General features: G+C 40.7%; 1 protein-coding gene across 1 annotated transcript in view; it reads left to right on the top strand.

The window, feature by feature from the left end:
• The first annotated feature begins 1311 nt into the window (after positions 1–1311).
• BTC (betacellulin) overlaps positions 1312–23120 on the top strand; it is a 43107-nt gene continuing 21298 nt past the window's right edge. Inside the window, exon 1 of the mRNA XM_031024264.2 lies at positions 1312–1783. Coding sequence (XP_030880124.1) covers positions 1720–1783 — 64 coding nt within the window. The 5' untranslated portion in view covers positions 1312–1719. The remainder of the gene's footprint in view (positions 1784–23120) is intronic.

Raw genomic sequence — 23120 nt, forward strand, 5'->3', positions numbered from 1 at the left:
TGACAATACTTGACAAACATTTAGCTTTTTTTTTTTTTTTTTTTTTTGCTTAGATGTGCTTTATTTTTTATTAGTATCTATGGAAAAGGAAAATAAAATAGTGATGTTCTGTGGATAGCAAGGCAATTCCTTGATAGGGTACCATCTAAGAGCAAAAGATGTCTTAACATAGGGCCCTGGAGGGAGGAGAGAATATCAGAAAAGTAAAGGACGGGGGGTGGGGGGGTGGGGGGAGATGATGCCAAATCCCTTGCCTTCTCCACACCTGCCCTTTTTATTTGGGATGCAGTAACCTTCTATCCCCCAACCTTAGATTCCTCTAAACCCCATGCCTACCTACTGTATCGTATCACTGCTTTATGAGCTGTCATGTGGGGGCTAGAATGGGATTCTGAAAATTAACAGCTGATTTTTATTCCCCTGGATATATCAGTTGCCTGGGACACTAAAATAATATGAATTAGTTTTGAAATGAAATGTCGTTTGTGGAAGAAGAGTGCATAATAATTTGCTTAATTTAAACAATGGGGAGGAAAGGACAGACATCTGAACTGCATTTCATAACTAATGAATGTTTATTGGACTTTTGGATACTGTAGAAATACAACTCTGTACTGGCGGGGGGGGGGGCGGCATGATTACATAGTGATCTTGCAAGAGGAATATAGATCAGCATGAAAACAGCTGTACCCTTTAGTTATTTTGGAGGCAAACATATTAATCACATAAGGTAACATTGGATGTTGCTTCTTGTCTTTGAAAGCTGTGGGGGTGCCTTTGTGTTCCAGAAAATGCTTGGTGCAAAACCCTGGGGTCCCACCTCTCCATAAAGAGGAGGTGTGATGAAGTAGAAATGAGTGCTTGGCAAGCCACAGGCAAAAAGCATTCTCCTTATTTTTATAGATCCAATGCAGTACATGAATTTTTGAAATAAAGGAGAATGCAGTGAATCAAGGAGTAAATGGATACATAAGAAAACGAAATTTCTAACGTAGCTCTTGGTGAGCCAAACTCCCAGATACTCAACAAATTATATATGTAACGGAAAGGCTTGTAAATTGTCAAATGCCTAAGGTTAACCACACTGTATGTTGGCTCTGGTCCCTCGGGGACATCAACAGTTGGTTGAAATAAGGGAAGCTAGACATCAGGGCACGCGTGGGGCTCTGATGCTCCCTCCGTGCGTTGCAGGAGCTTAGAGGAGCTTAGAGCCCGCTTCTCCAAGCACTGCCCGCAGGCCCAGCACCTGAGCCACCCCTCCGCGGGCATTCCCTCCGCTCCTCACCTACCTGTCTTACTCCCTAAAGGGGAGGGAAACCGAGAGTCAGGTGCGACCCAGCAGGGGGAGTGGGTGAGCTGGCCCGAGGGCAGCCCGAATACGTCCTCGAGTGTGGGTGTGGGTGTGGGGCAATTTGGGTGGGAACAGCGTGGAGGTTACCACCACCGAGTCCCGCGCCTCGCTGCTGGGGTGTGTGCAGAAAGAGCGAGGATAAATAGGAGGCTCCCTCCTCCCAGCCACACTCTCGGAGCCTGCCGCCCGCCCGCCCGGGGTGTTGCCTGCCCAGGGGCCCGGGTGCCAGCCTGAGAAGTAGTTTCATTTCCTGCTGGCCCGAGAGAGTAGTTTCCAGGCCCGCCCTCGGGCGCCCGTGGCCCGGGAAGGGGCGCAGGAGGAGGCGGGAGACTCGTCCAGGGGCTGCCCGGCCCCTCAGCGTGGGGTTGATGGACCGGGCCGCCCCGGGCAGCGGCGCCGGCTCCCTGCCACTGCTCCTGGCCCTCGCCCTGGGTAAGTGGCGCGCCTGGCATTGGAGCCCCAGGAGGAAAGTCTGCGGTGGAGTGGCAGGGAGGGCGAACCCTGATCCGCGCGGGCATCTGGACCCCCCGGGCGCTCTGGGGGCTGTCAGGGCCCAGGCGGAGCGCTCTGACCCCCGGGCGAGCTCGAGGTTAAGGTTTCGGCGCTTGGCACCTAGGGCTGCACCTGCTGGGGCTGCCCGAGGGCCGAAGGGATCCCGCGGCCCCGCTGCTGGCGCAGGTGCCGGCGAGTGAGGGGCGTGGGAGCGGAGCCCACCGAGGAAGGAGCAGGGGACACTGGACGGAGGACAGCTCCGGGGAGGCAGAAGGGAGGGAACGCCCTGGCTTAAGATGGGGCCTGGGAGGGCCGGGCACGGTGGAGAGCAATTTGTGGGGTGTGTGTGCGCCTTGGGTGTGTGCGAGAGACGGGGACGACTCCTGGAGGGCCAGGAGTGGATTAAGACCCCTGGCCCTTGTCAGGGCAGTGGGGAGGGGCTGGAGGAGGAGAGAAGACAACTTCTTTTTTTTTTTTTTTTTAAGATTTTATTTATTTATTCATGAGAGAGAGAGAGGCAGAGGGAGAAGCAGGCTCCCAAGGAGCAGGGAGCCCGCTGCGGGACTCGATCCCAGGACCCTGAGATCATGACCTGAGCCGAAGGCAGACACTTAACGACTGAGCCATCCAGGCGCCCGAGAAGACAACTTCTGAGACCTTAGGCCCCGGCTGCTGATAGGGAAAGGGAAATGGCATGTTTTACTGAGGGCACTATCTAAGCAATGCAGAGATGTTTTACTTGGAACCTATTATTCCCTATTTTAAGATGAAATGGGGGAGGGAAGACTTTTCTTCATTGACAAAAAGTAAACTTGGGCTGTTCAGTTCAGGAGCACTGGGTGCGGTTCTGCCCTGAGGGAAGAGTGGTGGGACTGGAGGAGCAGGATGCCTGGATCCGCTAGAGGTTCCCCTCACTTCCTTGGGAGGCAGCCTTGGCAGAGAGTTCTGGAACGCAGGTGCTGGGGAAAGTTCTTGCAGCTGGATGTGGGAAGGGACCAAGGAAGGCATGTAGGTGGGAAAATCCTGCTACATCAAGACATCCCCTCTGCACCATGGTCATTTTGAGGGAGGTAGAGGGAAGGGGCAGCAATATTTTGTAGTCTTAGCTGGACTCAGGGGTAGGGACACCTGGGCTTGAGGCGCTAAAGTGGGGGGAGAGGAGTCTCCACAGCTTCAGTGTCTCCAAGACATCACTTCTGCCTTCAAGCCTGGGAAAGGCTGGATCTCTCACGTGGTGGGGAAAGAGTCAGAATCTACATGGACACTTTCATTTGGCTATGGTCCTTGGAGTAGGAGAGGTGGCTAAAAAAATGTGTCATGACCTTGGCTGGAAGTGAGTGGATCTGACTTAGGGTCATGGTTAGCGAGAAGGGGCTGATTTAAGAAACCCAGCAGAGGAAGAAGTGAGTGACAATGTAGCTGGGGCATCATGTGGAGTCTGAGGAAGAGCAATGGGCAGAGAGAGTTAGGTCCAGAAACAGTGCTGATGCTTTGGGCAGCATTGTTTGGATGAAGCAGGCGTTTTCTTCCTCCCCCTTGTCTGGATTTTCCAACAAAGTATTGACTGAAAATCTGCTATAGTCAGCAAGATGTTAGAGTATATGGGGAAAGGGGTGGGAAGAGGGCCCAAGAGATTCTGAGACATGAGTTCTGCCTGAAAGATGTTATGCTGAGGGGCGCCTGGGTGGCTCAGTCGGTTAAGCATCTGCCTTTGGCTCAGGTCATGATCTCGGGGGTCCTGGGATGGAGCCCTGTGTCGGGCTCCCTGCTCAGCGATGAGTCTGCTTCTGCCTCTCCCTTCCACTTGTGTTCTCTCTCTCTCAAATAAATAAAATCTTTTTTTTTTTTAAAAAAAGATGTTATTCTGAATTTGGGAATGCAAGACTAACCAATATGAAACAATAAGAGAAACATCCATAAAACCAGAGAAGGGCTAGCTCACCAGGGAGGGATGGAGCAGTGGGAAAAGCTGCATGAAGGACATGAGTGGGTGTCTGGGTGCCTGGATAGGATTTGAAATAGGCAGGAGAGGCCAATGATAGAGGGTGAAGTGTGGGGCGAGGGGACAGAGCTGGGGGCCAGAAGACCTGATTGTCTCAGGTATAACCCAGGTACTAAGAACTAATTAAGGCCTAGATTAGGGCGTTGTGCCACAGCAGAAGTGTCATGGTAGAAGTGATTATTCCAGGTTGATAGACATTCTTTCCCCTTTACTATCACGTAGTGCTTTATTATTTTTTTTCTCAAAACTTGTCATGAGACAGAAATGAAAAGACAAAACAAAACTCTAATCCAGTGCTGTTGTTACATTCAAGGTAACCTGATTGTGCAACTGTCCTGTTGAATGTTTGGCTTAGGGAACTGAATTCAGTCTCCAGATCCCCTAAAAGCTCCACTGCATGCAAAATTCCAAAGGATGTAATTTGTTGGCATCAGTGTTCCCATAAAGTGGTTTGATTTCTCTCACACACGCTTGACTTTTCAGTCCCATTCCTAATTTAGATCACATGTTAAATGTTGTTTACTTTTTGAAGAAAATGTGAGCAATGTACTGTGTGATGCACTAATGTGTGTGTGTGTGTGTGTGTGTGATGGGGGAGGGATGGGGGGAGTGCCTTGAGAACAGGCATGGGGCACACAGGAGACTTAGTTCCCGCTCTACCATTCCATGACTCTCAGATGTCCATAAATGACAAGATTCTGGACATTGTTTTTCTCCTTTGTAAAATGAAGGAGCTGCTTTAGATGAGCCTGAGATTCTTAGCAACCTGACATTGTACTCATCTTTAACTAACATTTCCACTGGGAAGTTTAACAGAAATTTTTGTACAACACTATGTACCTTTCATTTACTTTGTGATGGGCTCTTTGTTTCATGCAAACTTGATCATAACAGAGAAAACCGTAGGTGCTGATTTCTTTGAGAAATATGGTAAAGAGGCAATGACTTTGGGGCCCCTGGGTGGCTCAGCCGATTAGGCATCCAACTCTTGATTTCAGCTCAGGTCATGATCTCATGGTTGTGGGATCAAGCCCTGCCTCTGGTTCCAGGCTCAGCAGGGAGTCTGCTTGTGATTCTCTCTCCTTCTGCCCCTCCCCCAGCTCCTGCACACTTGCCTGTTCTCTCTCTCTCTCTCTTTAGGGGCACCTGGGTGGCTCAGTCTGTTAAGCGTCTGCCTTTGGCTCAGGTCATGATTCCAGGGTCCTGGGATCGAGCCCTGCATCGAGCCCCGCATTCGGCTCCCTGCTCAGTGGGGAGTCTGCTTCTCCCTCTCCCTCTGCATCTCCCCCTGCTCATGCTCTCTCTCTCTAATGAATAAATAAAATCTTTAAAAAAAAGTAAATAAATCTTAAAAAAAGGCAATAACTTTGCTTAAAGTATCTTTTTTCATCTCAAAGAAATCAGATTATCTTTTTTTGATTCTGTTTTTTGATTTCTCCCTCTCATCCAGTTGCTGTATAAAAACTAAAACTGAAATCATAACCAGTGAAAAAGGTAAAAAAGTGCTACCTTTTAAAAAATGAGTGAATTTTAAGACTAAAAATATGTTCCCCACCTCATTAAAATCTAAAACATTAATATTTGGGGACGCCTGGGTGGCTCAGTTGGTTAAGCGGCTGCCTTCGGCCCGGGTCATGATCCCAGGGTCCTGGGATCGAGTCCCACATCGGGCTCCTTGCTCAGCAGGGAGCCTGCTTCTCCCTCTGTCTCCCTCTGCTTGTGCTCTCTCTGTCAAATAAATAAAATCTTAAAAAATAAATAAATAAAACATTAATATTTGTGAGTGGGTTTAAGTTCTGCCTGAGAATATGAGTGTGCTCATGCTGTGTATCTAGCTTCCAAGTTACCAAGCAGGTAGGTGGCCGCAAGTAAAATTCCCATTGTACAAATGAAGTAACTGAAACCCCAAATGCTGCAAGATTTTAGGCTTCGCCTCTTCAGTTATACTTCTGGCTTAGAAGAGCATTAGGAGTGGTTTTTTCCTCTTCACAATCCCAGGTTTTGCACATAAACAGCTGTTACAAATTGATTTTTGTTATTGCTCCATTCTCAGTTGCTGTGTGGAAATTCCCAAATAATTCTGGAAGATCCCACCACTTGCAAGCATGCTTTGTTATGTCCAACTGAAGGTGCCCCTGCTGATGCTTTGGTCGGCCCATGTCTGTGCTGAAGTCAAAGGCCCTGAGGACAGAGAGTCCCTATGTCTGTCTGTCCCAGGGTCTCTGCAGACACCGCTCACCCCAATACCCGGGTGCTCCTCAAGTCCTCAGAGAGACCAGTGCAAGAACCTCATCTTGTTTTTTCTCACCCTTTTATTGTAGTCAGCTCATGCCAAGACATAGACACGAATGTAATGAGGAAGACAGTCGGGGGACAGTCAGAGGGACAGGCATCACGCTGTACCTTGAATCACCTCTCTGAACCATGGACCATGCTTATAAACTCTCCATTAGGATTAGCATCTTCCCAGGAGGGTCCAGACAAGCCAGAACCCAGACTGCATGCAGTTAGGCGTAGACCATGATCCTGATACCCTTCCAAAATTACCATGACAGACCCCTAGATCCACAAAGAATCTTGGGGAGGGGGAGGTCAGGGTTAGGAGAGCACCAAAGTAAACTGTAAGAGGAAAGCAACTGATTAAAATGGGTATGCTTGGTAATGCTAATAACAGCTAGCTTTCCCAGGCAGATTTGTATGTTGAGGAAGGACTCCCAATAGCTTAAATGAATCTTTAATTGTTAAAATTTAAAGAAATGATAGGGTATTTTTTAGATGGTTGGAGAGAGAGGGGGTATTTAATCTTAATTCAGATCACTTAGGCGATAACCTACTTTGATTATCAGCAAGGTCAATTCCAATAGCCACGAAGTACTTTTACTCATTCTTTACATTTTTTTTTTTTTTTAGAGGATATGTAGTATGTTATTTACCTGACCTGGAGAGTAGAGGCACTGGTTCCAAAATGGTGACCAAAAGTATCACTGAAGTATAACAATGTTTGTGTTCAGCCTTTTTTATTTAAAAGTGCTTGAGTTGATAGTATAACAGGATGAGTTATTAATATAACATTTCCTCCACTGCAAAGTCATAGCTTCATTCATTCATTTATTTACTTACGTACTTTTTAATTTATTTACTTATTTACTTATTTACTTTTAGGGTGGGGGATGCATAAAGAGTGCCTGGCACATAGTAGGAGCCCAAAACATATTAGTTAACTAACTGAATGAATGCAAGTTTGTGACAATGTCCAGTCATTAAAAAAACAGCAGATTCAGTAAAGAAAACAGTTCTACTTCTTGTTGGCAAAACATGCACACAATTCAGAGATGTAGAGATACCTGCTTCTTCATCCTTTTTTTACTTGGAACTTGCTTCCAGCAATGCTAGAGAACCTTTCACCAAAGGACTTTTGTTTTGCAAGTAGTTTAATTACTTCTGTTTCTTACATTCTGTATGGGAGATTCAGACTACTCTTTGTCTCTCAGTGTTTGCTTCGATGTCAGAAGCAATCAGTCAGAATAGGGGCTTTTAAAATAAGTGTTTAAATGGTGGCAGGAAGGTATTGGATTCAGGGCATTCTCTAATGGGTCGTTAAAAAATGCCATTTGAGGGGCGCCTGGGTGGCTCTGTCATTACACGTCTGCCTTCGGCTCAGGTCATGATCTCAGGGTCCTGGGATCGAGCCCCACGTCAGGCTCCCTGCTCTGCGGAAAGCCTGCTTCTCCCTCTCCCACTCCCCCTGCTTGTGTTCCTTCTCTCGCTTTGTCTCTCTCTGTCAAATAAATAAATAAAATCTTTAAAAAAAAAAAAATGCCATTTGAATTCTATGAGGTGTGAGGTAATTTGCTGTCTTGTTTGGTTATAACTTTTTCTTTTTTTTTCAGCCATTCTTCTTTCTTTTCTTTTTAATTTTTATTTTTGTATTTAAATACAATTAATTAACATATATTATTAGTTTCAGAGGTAGAAGTCAGTGATTCATCAGTCTTATATAATACCCAGTGCTCATTACATCGTATGCCCTCCTTATTGATGATTATAACTTTTTCTAATACACACGTTTCATTAGCTGGGAGTAACCAAGTTGCTATGTTCATGGTTTCTATTCAGTATTAAATGGAATAAAAACCTGTGGTGGATCCTATAGAAGTTGAGACAGATCGGCTGTGGAGGCTGACTGTGGTCTGACTTGTTAGTGTTGAGGAATCCCTAACTCTAACATTATATGTCAATATCTCATAGCAATCAATGGTCTGGATTTCTTGATGGTTAGACTGAAGCATGTGATGCACAGACCCATGCCCCCTGCCTAGGGGTGAGTCACATGGTCCAGGTCTTTCCAGAGAAAAATAGGACAGCTTGCCTCTGCCTCTTATTCCTGGAAGCCTAGTACAAAGGTCAAGAAATTGTCATAGAGGCTGAATGAGGCACTTTAGGAGATGCAGACTTGACTTCTTCATGACCACCTTCCCACTGAGATGTCATTCTGAGTTTCTGACATTTGACTGGTCCCATCTCCTAGGGTGACTGACGCACATGTTGCTGATGACACAAGCAGATGCCTGCTTGACTTTTGCTGTGGAATGTCCACATAATCCCTTACATTTGGGGGACCTTTACAGTTGGAAAATCATTTTCATATCATTATCTCATTTGATCTTCACACCCAAAATAATAAGAGAGCAGTTATGTCGTATGCATGCCAGGCACTGTTCTAAGAACCTAATAACTCATTGTATCCATATGACACAATCCATCTAACACACAAGCTACACATCATTATCATTCCCATTTATATAGGAGAATATGAAACACAAAGGCATTAAGTAACTTGTCTAAGCTTCTGGCTTTATGAGCATGAACTCTGAAGATGGGGTAACAGAGCCTGGATCGTAGTAGATAAATACATGTTGCTGAATGAGGTAGACAAGAGGAGATGGGTCACCGAAGTGCAGTGCAATGACATATCATTGCATTGAAGAGGGACCCGGTTCTTCTGACTTATCAAAAAAACATTGACGTTCATACTAGCTGTTCCTACCAGCTTTGCTTTCCTTGATGCTGACCTGTGCATTTGTGGCATCCCCAGCTCTGGATATGCCTCAGGCTCTTGGATTCCTGGCTCTTTATCCCAGCCAGGAAACCTGCCTACTTATATCCTAGGCACAGGCCATCCCAGCCAATAGTGAACAGTTGGTGGGATGATGGTCCTGAGAGGACCCACAGGCCTATGACTGAGAATGGCTAAAAAGAGCATATCCTGAGGCGGTATGATGCTGTGGTCAAGAGTGTAGACTCTGAGCTAGGCTATATCTAGGCATGACCCCCCTGGTGCTATGACTTACTAACTCCTTGATCTTGAGCAAATCGTTTAAACCCCTCGGCCTCAGTTTCTTCATCTATAAAAGCCAATAGTAATATAACCAAGGCTATTATATAGACTAGATTAATTACAGCACAAAGCACTTAAAATGTGCCTGGAACATAGTAAGTTCTGGATAAACATGAGCTATTATAATAGGTAACAAGAAAGCACAGAAGAAATCATTAATTATGATCAGTATATTTTGAAAATTGTGGATATTTTGATTCTGGGTACTTCCTTAATGTAACCAGGGTCTATCAATTGAGAAAAACTTTATTTTGCCTTTATTTCTCAAATTCCTGCTCCCACTAGTTATGAAAAAGGAAATGGCTAAAAATTATCAAAGGAGTTCTATTTGACTGGTTTTGTTAGAAAGGAACAAATGTAAAAAATAATCCTGCAAAAGCAAAATGCATATCTGCTTTCTAAAAATGTCTCTATAGAATCTTATTCATCTGCCAATTTTGATCCTAGTTTTATGCAGTGAAAAGCTCTACAGCACTTGCCTGGCATTGACACCCAAACCCAGCATCTTAAGGTTGGACCAGACACAAAAGTCAGCCTACACTAGCAGAGAAAAATAAAATATTTAGGAGATAATTTTAATATTTTAGGCAATCTCATCAAAATGGGGTTATCTCACTTATTCAAATTAAACAAATAATTATCTTAATTAAAAAAATAAATCTGTCATTACAGAAAAATGAATGATGGCACACTGTCAAAATTTGTTTCTAAAAATCAGAAAAATTGGGCGCCTGGGTGGCTCAGTTGGTTAAGCGACTGCCTTCGGCTCAGGTCATGATCCTGGAGTCCCGGGATCGAGTCCCGCATCGGGCTCCCTGCTCAGCGGGGAGCCTGCTTCTCCCTCTGACCCTCCTCCCTCTCATGCTCTCTGTCTCTCATTCTCTCTCTCTCAAATAAATAAATAAAATCTTTAAAAAAAAACAAAACAAAAAAATCAGAAAAATGGAAAAATGAACAGAAATTGTTTTTAGAGAGTTTTCTTATGACAAAATAATGTTTTTTCCAGATTATAAAGAGTAGACAGCTGTGCACAAATGTTGTTGTTCCATACTATTGTCTTGTAACATTGAGAAAGTTATTTAATCTCCTTGTGCTGCACTGTCTCATCGACAGAATGGTATCAATAATAATGCCTATCATCTAGGGATATAGGATTGTTTTGAGGATAAAATGAGATAATTCAGGAAAAGATTTTAGCAGGATAATTGGCTACGAAATGTTCAATGTATTATTAATATTTTCACCTTTGTGAATATGTAGATAATTTAAAATTATTTCATAGGTATTGACTAAAAAGAAGAAACAGAATGATTTCATTCCTTATGCCAGTTGGAGTGTTGGTGTTTTTGCTTTGATCAAAGGAAATTGCTTTAATATTCACCACTGGAAGCAAAGGGAAAAAACTAGAAATCTGCTCCATCATAACCATGCTTTCAATAGTGCTTTTAATAGTTCCATTAGAATGTAAGCTCCATGATGGCCGAGATTTTCGTCTGATTTATTTACAGCTATATTCCCAGGGCCTAGGACAGTGCTTGTACATAGTAAGTGCTCAATAAACATTTGTTCAATAAACGAATCTGAATGCACATAGCACAGGAGTCCTCCTAGACCAGTCGCTTCTCATAGTCAGTCACAAAGATCAAGATGTAAACTTTGTGCACGCGTGCGCACGCACACACACACACACACACTAGCTTCCATAATAAAAAACAAAGAATCTTCATGTTTCCCAGTAACTCTTTATATTCCATCTTTAATGTCTCTGAATTTGCAAAAAATGACTTATTTTAGGCAGTTGTTCACTTAGATGGTAGCTGTGCCTGGTTTTACTGAGTAGGCTGACCTGATAGAATGAGATTTGCTCATGAAATTTAGGTATTGACTGCCACCACCAGCAAAACATGAACTTATCCAAACACAAGACTCTCTTTCCCATGGCATAGTGTTGGGAGTGGGCTGTTAGAAAGTAGTCTTTATTTCTAAAACATGTAATAATAAGGAAGGTATATCTAAATTGTTTGCTATTTTAAAGTGTGTCTAATACTATTATAAAGTGTGTCTAATACTGTGCTTAGCATTAAGGAGAATTGTCTAAGTATGTCATTGTCTTTCCAAAAAGAGTTTGTGTTATATTGGGCAAAAATGTTTATCAGGAATGGAACATTGTATAGTAGTTGAATACCTAACAGTTTAAATTACTAGTAAAAACTAAATATGACCTCAGAAGGAGAATTTGTTATGGGCTGGAGTGATTGGGAAAAAAAATCATCAAGGAAATAGGGACTTGAGTTAGTTTTCCCATGAGGGTGGTAGAGGAAACAATGGGGGAAAAATTAGAAGGTGGACAAATTAATAATGACCTTTTCCTTGTGTGTGCAGCAGAGAGTGAGCAGGCCCACATGCCTAGAACAAAGAGTTAATTTTGTGTGGTATCGAGGGAAATATTGACTGGGTAAGGACCTGGTTTCCAGAATGAGAACATTAGTCAGGATCCTGAATTCTTGATGCAGTGCCATCTTCACAGGATTTCCTAGGAATTAGAGCCAGGACATTTTGTAATTTAGACAAATTCAGGCATTTAGTTATAGGTTAAGACTTTATTTTAAAATGTTATGTGGTCTCCTACCTGTGGAACTTGTTTGAATACTGGGGAAATATCCAGATTCCATTTTACTGCGTGCCCTGTAGCTTGGTGAAGAGCTGGCCTCACCTTGCTTAAGTTAAAATTACAGGCTGACCTGAGTGGTTTGCTTTGTGGCTCCTAACCATGTACTGCTAGGCTTTCTAAGGCTGGGGGTGGCTCATAATCACGAGGTAGCTCCAGGCCCATCTTAGAGTAGCAATTGCATTTGGAGAAAGAGACTAATCCAAGAGGACCAATTCAAGAGAATTAACTCTCGACCACAGAGAAAAACAGAAGGAAACGAATTTAATGAACTTTATTCTTCTCACTGACTCCCCCCACCCCGCCACCCCTCTTCTATGACAGCTCCATTCTCTAACACTAAAGACGTCGTTTTGTCCCTAACTCATGTCAGAGGGCCTCCTTCTTGGGAGTGTAATAATAATGGATAATGAGTAGCTATTGTAATATTTTCAATAGGGGATTAATACAGGGAATGCAGTGACTTGTTTTGTTTTCTTTTGCTTTTTTAGAGAGAGTAGGGGGTGGAAGGGAGGAAGGGCAGAGGGAGAAGGAGAGAGAATCTTAAGCAGGCTCCACAACCAGCACAGAACCTGACAGGGGGCTCGCTCGATCTCACACTCTTGATTGAGCCAAAATCAAGAGTCCGACGCTTAATCGACTGAGCCCCCCAGGCGCCTCAGGGAATACAGTGGTTTTAAGATTAGTTTTTATGTGCAGAATGGATCAGATGAAGAGGGACGAATAGAGCAAGTAAAGAGAAAGCAGCTGTTCTAGGCTAGGAAGTAGCCTAGAAAGTCTGGACCAGGCAATGGAGGGAAAGACATAAATCCAATAAATGCTTCTCAGTAAGATTTTATGGGATATAATGACAAGTCATGTGTAGGTAAGAAAGGGGAAAGAGGAATGAAAGCTGTCTCCAAGACTGCTAACCTGAGAGAGAAAAAGAATTTATGGTGCCGTATACGAAAGAAAGCTGCTTTTTTTCTTTTGGTGAGAATGCAAAATGCTTTTGAGACATTCAAATGTCTTATGAGCATTTGGAAATATGGAAGTTGACTTCAAATTAGAGCAGTGGACCCCAAATCTGATTGCTCTCCCAAGAAATGTAAAAAGTACAAATTATCAGGCCTCTCCCCAGACCTACTAAAGTCTGATTGAGATGTTCCCATGAATCTAAATTTTTAAAGACCTTCCAGGAGAAAAAACAAATTTTCCTTACAGAGTAATTGCAAATAATATATGTAGATACTATCCCATGTAGGAGGTCCTTTTGAGTGTAGGCTAGTTTCCAAAGAATAGAGCATGAACAGGAAAAAGAAAATGGTAACTTTACAGTGCAAAAGTCTGGCACACACTACCTTCACTAAGTGGCCAAGTTCAATATCACCAATGATGTCATGTGGATGTTATGAATCCCTCATGTAATGTGATGAGGGGAACACGTCTCTTCTGTAGAATTTGCTCCTAAAACCCATAACCCCAGTCCAATCATTATAAAAATATCAGACAAACCCAAAATTGAAGGGCATTCTACAAAATACCTGACTAGTACACATCAAATTTGTCAATGAAATCATAAAAAAAAAAAAAAAAACAACCAACAAGGAAAGACTGAGAACCCATCACAGACCAGCGGAGACTAGAAATCCTGACCGAGAAAGCACATTAATGGAAAATTGGTGGAGTTAGAATGAAGTCTTGAGTTTAGTCAACTAAACTCAATTGGTACATTTAGTAATGTACCAAAGCTGGTTCTTCGTTTTGGTAACTGTGCCACGGTAACGTAAGATGGTGACATTAGAGGAAAGAAAAGTGGGTAAGGAGGATACAGGAATGCTCTGTATTTTGCAACTGTTTTATAAATCTAAAATTATTACAAAATAAAAAGGTTAGTACAAAAAAGATCCTACAAGAGGTCCTAATGACTAGCCAGTTTGGACAATCACCTGGTTAGAAAATAGGGCTGAAAATAGAAAGTAATCATTTAGCTGATTGTAATTTTAGACTCCACCACAGTGCCTAGTGATAATTTCTAAGTAAATATTTATTTAAATGCTGAGACCATGGGTGTTTTGTGACATGGAATGGCATTATGAAAAAGAACACCAAGGCAAAATCATAGGGATAGAAAGTAGAATGGTGTTTGCCAGGGGCTAGGAGAGGACAGGGTGGGGGGTTACTGTTTAGTGGGTATAGCATTTCAGTTTTGCAAGATGAAGAGTTCTAGAGATGGATGGTGGAGATGGTTGTACAACGGTATCAATATGCTTAATACTACTGAACAGAGCATTTAAAGATGGTTAAGATAGGAAATTTTGTGTCATGTGTGTTTTACCACAATAAAAACATTTGAAAAAAAAAAGAAAGCTGGGAGTAGAGTGTTGGTGGCGACCATATATGTGGTGTGGGAGTTGGAAAAAGAGCTGGCAGAGTTGAGTGAAGAGGGAAGGACAAGTCAGGAAGCTGAGAATGGGGGTGGATTTTGGATGGAAGACTTGGGAAAGGCAACCATATCAAATACTGCAGAGGGAGGAGGCTGAGGTTCAGGAAGAGGTCACTGGTGGGTGAGCTATGAGGAAATCACTGGTGTTCTTAAAAAGCCAGAGACAAGACATTGGTAGTAACTGAAGAAGACACACACACACACACACACACACAGAGACAACTGAGAGGATAAAAGTTGGAGTGGTGGCTAGAAAAGAGAAAATTTTGGTTTACGAGAGCCAACTTCAAATCATTGAAAAGTTGTCTCAACAAAGGTTTCCTCTGTGTAGTTCAGAGGGCACAGATTGGATTAAAACTAAAATTCCAGGAAGGCAGCTCTCACCTTAATTTTGAAAAAAATGGAATCAGTGGCTTGGGATGTGGTGAGCTTCCCATGCCTGGACATGTTTATGGTCTGGTGGCACTTATGGAAGTTGTGTAAGGGATTCTTGAGTTAGGTAGGAGGTGTGCCCAATGACCACCAAGGGTTCTTGTGTCTCTACAAACACAGCATGATGTTACTGCCATTTGGGAATGCTTTGGAGTTTGGAAGACGGGGTTTCAAATTAAGACACTGTCAGCTGACTTCTCTGGGAAGAAAAGAAGAGGCAGGACATTTGAAACCTTGTGAACCAGTGGTGAGCTTTTTCCTTCTTAAACTGTATTCAGTGACCTTGTCTTCTCATGAATGAGATATCAAGGTTAACATCACTAATGATATCATGTGGATATGACATATTCCTCATATGATGTGATAATAGGATATCTTGGAATTTAGTACCAATCCCATGCCCCAGGCTCAGGTTTGGCCTTATATTTTACCATTTATTAGGATAATAACTTATCATGGCGATTCAATTATGAATTGGAAAAAACCCTGGCATAACTATAATTGATACATGATATTAACAAAAGTTTCAAATGTGATTATTGATTATTTCAGGAGACACATTTTCCACATTGTCATTCTTTGATAGAAAACTTCTATGAGAAAATTCTCTAATCACTTTTAGATACGTGACAATTTTCCTGAAATGGAGGATAAGATGAGTGATTGAATGTGTGATTTAGATGCGAGGCGAAACTACACCTAAGAATAATAAGCTACACTTCACATTTGCTTTTGCAGAAGCATGACAAAGGAAATGCATCCTGTTCTCTCTTAGTAATTTCTATTCAACAGTATTCACCACTGTTAAATACTTCTTAACTGGTTTTCTAGACTAGTCAGAATCTTTATTGGAACTCTGTCTTTCGGATGTGCTGAACAGACATTGCAGAATTTCAACTGGAAATATGTGGTGTGACCATGTCTCAATGTGTCTTATTTTCATAGGTAACACAGGAAAATCAATTGAATTATTTCACAGTCACACCACACACAACAAGAAGGCCCTTGTTCTTAATACTCTGTATAATTGTTCACTCCAGCTGGACAGCTTTACTCAGTATCTTCCAAACACACTAGGCTCATTTCTATGTCATTGCCTTTGATCCAGTTTTTTCCAACCTCTGTGAAACTTTTCCTTATGGATTCTCCAGCTCAACACATTGCTCTTTTTTGGGACTCCAATAGAATCTATTTTCTATATACCTGACACTTAAAATATACTGCCTCATCTTTCTTTTTACTTTTGGTCTCTGCAAATAGTTTTGTTGATAAAGATAATAATGGATTAATGTTAAGTTGGATTGGCTTTCCCTAGCTCATTTTAAGAGCCTAAATTCTGGGGCTTTTTCAGGTTGGGTAAGCATCTACTCTTAAATTCTATGTTCTTTCCCTTACCATTATTAAAGTTTGATGACGGTTTCCTCATGGTTCAGAGACTGTGTTATCACTAAATCCAGAGGCCAACTCCACATTTTCTCCTCATTTTGCAATCGGATAATCCTTCCTGATAACAAATTGTTCTTTTGCTTGGTTCCTTTCTCCTCCTCTCTATGAACTATTATGGAAATTCAGTGAGCCCAGAGCTTTCCATTTAAAGTATTATAATGTCTGACTGTCTGGAATGGTCTTATCATAAAGGAATGGGAATCAAAAAGTCAAGTTTTGACAACCGATGATTTCTAAGAAACTAGCTCTAGGTTATTATGGGCTTTCCATTCAATTTAGTCATTGTTGTCACAGATTTAATAATGGTCATGGTGAGAAAAAAAAAAGAGGTTGATTTACTGGCAAAGGCATTATTGTAGTGTTGACAGTTTTCAGATATATGAGTTAGCTTATGTATGACAGGTGGTTAAATTACTTCCCTCTCTGGGCTTTAAAAATATAAGATTGTGGAGTACTTTTATAAGTTAAAAAAAGTGTTATCCATCATTCTTAGCCTTTCTTAAACACCCAGATACTGTTTCTACCTTTTGGGATAAAATTTTACATGGGAAGAGGAAAGAGTTCATATATTACTTTCCCGATTTTGAACGAACATAAACTATGAAGACTCCCTTATTTTTTTCTGTCCTGTCTCTATCCCTTCCTAGCCCTGAAAACCCAGAAGCCTGTCTTTGAGTTTGATAGTATAGGCAGTTTTCCAGGTGATGTGATTTGAGAGACCTTGGAAAAGTCCCTCTTTATCTTAGAACATGGCTGTCCATGAGATGTCTTGATGCCTCAAATGCTCATTGGACCAGGGCACAAAAATATGCCCCTCTGAAGACCCCTTTGACCACTTCCTTTGTCACTATTTAGCTCCCTACCCATACTGGGTTGCCCCTTGTTTTGGGCTTGGATAACACCATGTCCAGGGCATGAGTTCTGGCCTCTCATTCAGCAAAGGGCCAGAGATTGAGGCCATTAGTACCCATTACATGGAATTTTGTCCAGGAAATGGGTGATGAAAGTGATTGGGGCAGACATATTTCTCCTTCATTCTCTCTTCCATGAACTACTTCAAGATAAAGTTTTTTTTGGTTTTTAAAATGCTTTGTATAGCTTATGTATGAGTGAACATGTGGTCTGAACAAAGTTTGGTGTCGCTTTGTGGTGCACTTTGGAGCTGCATCTGTGTGATGGGCACACACATTGCATTGCTTTGTCTTCTTCTTTGCTTCATTTCTTTTTTTCTTCCTCATTCTTGTGACCCCAGAACTTGTACCTCCCAAATAAAGTGATAATCTCTTCATAGGGACCTTTCAGGTTCTGCTTTCTAGAAGACCCAGTTTGAAGCACTTGAGTTTAGAGTATTTGAGTTAAGTAATTTCTCTCCTTGCACATCTGCTTTGAAAGCAAACACATTTGGAAAGGAAATTATATTTAAAAGTTATCTTCTATTTGGGGAATGTCAAGGCAGTACAAAAATATTGGTTTATAGGAGGGCAATACAACAATGAAAAAAATGGAAAAGGAGTCAACAAAAATAGATGGACGAGAATGCTAATGTCAAACATCACCTGTTTTAGTTTTTGTCTCGGTCAGTCACAAGCCCACAATAATAAACATCATTCCATTCCCTAATATTTTTTTCAACTGCATGTTATTTTTTTCTTTTTTCTTTTATTTTGAGAGAGAACGAGAAAGAGAGAGGGAACGCTCTTGCGTGCCTGCACAAGCAGTGGGGGTGGGGCAGAGGGAGACGGAAAGAATCTTAAGTAGACTCCGAGTTGTGTGCAGAGCCAACTCGGGGCTTGATCTCATGACCCTGATATCATGACCTGAGCTGAAATCAAGAGCCAGATGCATAACCAACTGAGCCACCCAGCCGCCCCTTCAACATGGTAGATGTCGTCTCATTTTGGACTTAGAAAATGCTCTCTGTATAGTATGCATACTCAGGATTCTGTTTTTCTTCTTGACCATGAAGATACAATGAAAAAATGTCCCAGATCCTTATAGTTTTTACTCTGAATGTTGATTAAAACTTTAAAAACTTTATTAACTTTGTTTTTCTAAAATTAGAGATGTAATTTATAATCTCCTTGGTTGTTAGCACCATTCAAGATCTGATTTTATCTACTGTGTTTGTATCACTGAATCACTTAACCAACCCACTGACTCAGTAACCCTGTCAGACATACACAGTATGCTGAGTCACCAGCAGAACTGTCCTGAGAATACAAAGAACCATACGAGATGTCATATTTCTCTTCATCAACTGAGGTGCATTCACTTCAAATGTCTTTTAAAAACGCTGGAGAGAAACAGAGTGTGGAAAGGCCAACACATTGTTCTGCCTCACTAAGTACATACATATAACCACACTGTAGGAATGTGGTATGTGTATGTATATTTATCTTTTGTACCTTATTTCATAGCCATATTTTACACAGGGATCAAATCATAGCATAAATGTAGAAATATCCACTTAGGAGAATGATCATCTACTGTTTTACCAGAAGAATTTGAATCCTTTTTTACTTCAACTCTTTTATTGCTGCTATTGTGTTGAGTACCTACCCTGTGCCAGGCATTACCAAGGTTAATAATTCATAATTTATTTTTTCTCTTTTTTAAAGCACATAACTAGATCTCTACCATGTAACTTACTTATTATGGGCCTCATTTTACAGATGGGGAGCCTGAAGTTCAATGTTGAGTGACTTAATCATAATCATAAAGCTAGTGATTAGAAAGTACATCCAGGATTCAAATCTGGTGCCATTTGACTCCCAGTTTGTCTTTTTCCCACTAATCTATACTCCTTTCTTCTAATATAAATAGAATTTTAGGGATTTGACTATGAGATATTCTTCCAAGTTCTGCTTATATTCAGAGATTAATAAATTCTCCTTTCTTTGATTTACAGTTATATTTTCTAATGGGACATGGAGTGTGGTTCAAATCCTAAAATGAGATTGATACAATATCATAAGAAATCATTGGATTTGGTAGATACAAGCAGAAGTTAAGATATCCAAGAGGATGTCCTAAGTCATCAGAACACAGATGAATGCTGTCAAAAAAATTATTTTTTGATAATGTTATATTTATTTTTAAAATATAAAATGCATTTGGCTGTAAAAATGGAAAATTCAGCTCAGAGATGAGGCAAATACAACATACATAACTGTTTCAGTTGGTCACATTTGATCTTTTTAAATAGTTGACCCAGCTGGTGTACAACTTACCTCAGCATTTAGCAGTTAACTATGAGACAGTGGGTCATGCTCCTTGTCAGGCTGGCTCTCTTTCAATGCTTATATTGTTCCCAATGACTTCATTCTCCATGCTGGCTGACAGGGATAATACTTTTAATAAATTCTGTAATTTTTAATTTGAGCATCTCGTAAATGGAGCCTTGACTCATGAAAGTAGAATTGGGTTTCTTTTCTTTTTTGTCTTTAGTTTTATGAGTACAGTTGATATTTAAAAACTAGCACCAGTAATAGAGACTCAATTTCCCATCACTTAGCAAACACAACTAATCTAACATTATTTTTGTTTTATTTTGTTTCTGTTGTTTTAATGCATCCTTCAGAAACTCTGCAGGTCACGTGAAGTAGGTTAAATGAAAGAATAAGAAAAAAAGATTGTGAAATATTTGACTGATAGGTGAAATCTAATACAATTTTTAAAGAGACCTTTAAAAAGTCTAAAATCATTTTTTTAGGTAAAAAACAAAAGTGAAACAAAACAGAGCCACAACAAAAAAGAAAAAATAAACCCATCAGTACACTGCTTCCCAGTAGTACAAGAGATATAGGAGTTTCCTTTAATTGTAAACAGACTAAAACCCCAGTATTTAATCAGATAGCCAAAAATGGCTGATGTGCTATGGGACTGCATTACCAGAAATATGGTGCCTACAATGTGGGGGACGAGAGCCCCATTCTAGTCTGTCTTTGCCAGACCATGTGAAATGGCACCTTGGTTTGACTGTACAATTAAGGGACCATGGCAAGGATTATGAGGGTCTTGATGATGACAAGTAAAATGTGGTTGAAGGAACCAGGATGTTCAGCCTGAAGAAGAGGAATCCTTTCAGGAAGATTTGATAGCTGGCTTCAAATAAATGAGAACCTGTCATGGGAAAGAGAGGTTAGATTTAGTCCAGGTGATTACAATGAACAGAGTAAAATTATGGGAAGGAAAAAACCAGCTTAATGTAAAGAAGTATTTATAGAGCTTTAGAAATAAATGCTTAATAATCTCTTTGAATGAATGAACGGCTGCAATTGAAAGAATGGATGAAAGATCTCACTGAAATGGAACGCCTTAGAAGAGAGTGAAGACTCGGTACTGAAATTGTAAAGGCAGGCTTGAAGAACTCTCCCAGGGGATGATTTCAGGGAAGTTGAGAGTTGGTTGGTAGGATATTTTAATTCCTCTAAGGTTCTTACTAATAAAACTTGTGACTCTTATGAATGAAAATCTTATTATGTTTTCCACATCTAAGTATCGTATTTTCTTTTATTTTCTCTAAAGTATAATCCATACTTTCTCTGATAAAGATAATGACTATTTTAATAACATATGTTTTTTTAAATAAATTCTTTTACTATATTATTTCTTTTGATTTTCATGAACCAGATTATGGGATGGGCAGGAAACCCATGATTCTAATTTTTCTTGATGAAAAAGGTCAGGATAGATTGTTAATTAGCTCAAGGTCACACGGTGAATTAATGACTGAGTTCGATGATATTTCCACAAGATAATGAAACTTTCCCAAAGAAATTTTTTAAGAAGTCAGAATTTGAGCCTTTGAGGCTGTGTGATTGATTTACATTAAAGCAACACATTCAAAATGAAAGCTATATTTTGGACAAAAAAATATTAAAACAGGTTGGAGAGAATGCAATAGTTCTCAACCAGGTCAGTTTTCCTTTCAGGGATATTTAGCAATGGTGGGAGATATTTTTGATTGTGACAACTCAGAAGTAGGGGGAGAGGTGGGGGTAGGATGTTATCGGCATTTGGAGGGCAAAAGTCATGGCTAATCATTATTGTGTGATGCACAGCCTCCCATAACACGGAATTATCCAGCCCCAAATGTCAATAGTATGAAAGTTGAGAAACCTTTGGATGTTTTGCATTCATTTTAAGCCAGAACTTGGATTCCTTTGAACAATGAGGTGAGATACATAGAATGTAAAATACCTTTAAGCTCTTATTTTCTAAAGACCTTTCATTTACTGAAAATAAAGTTATATTTGCAAAATTACTAACTTTGACTGCAAAGGATCATACACTGCAGAAGAGGCCCTGCCTTTCAGGCCACACTTTGTAACCTTTTCTGCCTTTACTGGTAGCCCATCCTTTGCCTCTTTCCTATACCTTTGGCTTCTTTCTATCGATTTTCTCTCACTTTAAGAACAAAAACAAAAACAACTCCCTTTTTTTCTTTATCTATTCACTCATCTTTCCCCTCCCTTTCTCAGTTGGACATCTTTGAAGAGTAATCTGAAATCATTTGCATACTTCTTATGGCACTAGTATTTCTCCCTAATGTTTGTCTTCTGGTGTCCCATGTATCTGTGATTGGTACCACAGTCCAGCCAGCCACTCAAGTCCCAAACCCTGGGGTCATTCTAGACTTCTTTTTTTCTCACTTCCCACCCTATCCCACCAGCCACCAAGTCTTTTATATTTTACTTTGTGAATATCTCTCATGTTCATTTCTTCTTCTCCATACCCAGTGCCACCACCTAGGTTTAGGTGTGTCTGACTCACCTATCCTGGTGTTCAAGCAACCTTTTCAAACAAACACACACACAACAAACAAACAAAAATATTATGCTTATTTCTCTCTTAAAGCTTTTCAGTGACCCCAAATTAAGTGCCTAACAGAATCCAGAGTAATTAAGATGGTCATATTTATTTGCCCCCCAGCCTCCTCTCCATCACAAACCCCACCTACCTGCCAGACAAACCAGACAGGTTGTATTACTTACACTGTGTCCTTTTACAAGCTGTCCCTTTTGTTTAGAATGCCTTGGCTAGTTACAACTTTGTTTATCCTTTCCATAAAAATTAATTTCATTTTTAATAAAGTAATAAATATACATAGATTTTTAAAAATCCAATAGGACTAAAAGGTTTACAACAACAAATAGCAGATCTTGGCACCATGGCTTCCTTCCTCTCCATCTCCTAGAAGCAACCATTTCTGACTCTTTTAAGTGTTTCTTCTGTATTTACCTCCGTCTTGCTAAATCACTTGCTTGTAATACTATTTGTTGAACTGGCAAGTTTAGATTTTACCTACTGAGTTTCTCTACCCTCCTAATTTCAGTATATCACTATAGGGGTGATACTCAAAACATTTAAGAACTGGCACCGCATAGATACTGATAAATCACCACAGTTTCCCCACATGGTGTATGTGGGCTAATTACTGGTCCTGATTTTATGATAATTTTTGATACAATAATTTAAATTATCAGTATTTACATCATTATTACCATATAAATCTTGTCTACTGCTGAAACAAATAACCTCAATGATTATGTTATCTTGCTTACACAATTTTTATCTTCTAGAAGTTATTAATTGATGTTTTAAAAAAATCATTTCTTCCTCGTTAAAAACTCCCCACAATGCTCACCTTCTCTATCAAGTCTGCAGCTAGGTAGATTTGATTCTCCACCCTGTGTCACCTCCGCTGTTGTCCTTACTACACTACACCTTAAAGATTTGTGTGTCTACCTTCCTTACCAGAATGCGAGCTCCTTAAGGTCAGTGATAATATCTGTTATCTTTGAACCTTCAGTGCCTTGTGTCATGGTACTCAATAAATAGTTGTTGAATTATGGATGGAACAGGAATGCCTTTCCTCTTTGAAGCAGTCTTCAGTATTGAGTA

Source organism: Leptonychotes weddellii, chromosome 2 (genome assembly GCF_054177405.1).
Source record: "Leptonychotes weddellii isolate Sample4059 chromosome 2, ASM5417740v2, whole genome shotgun sequence".
NCBI lineage: Eukaryota > Metazoa > Chordata > Mammalia > Carnivora > Phocidae > Leptonychotes > Leptonychotes weddellii.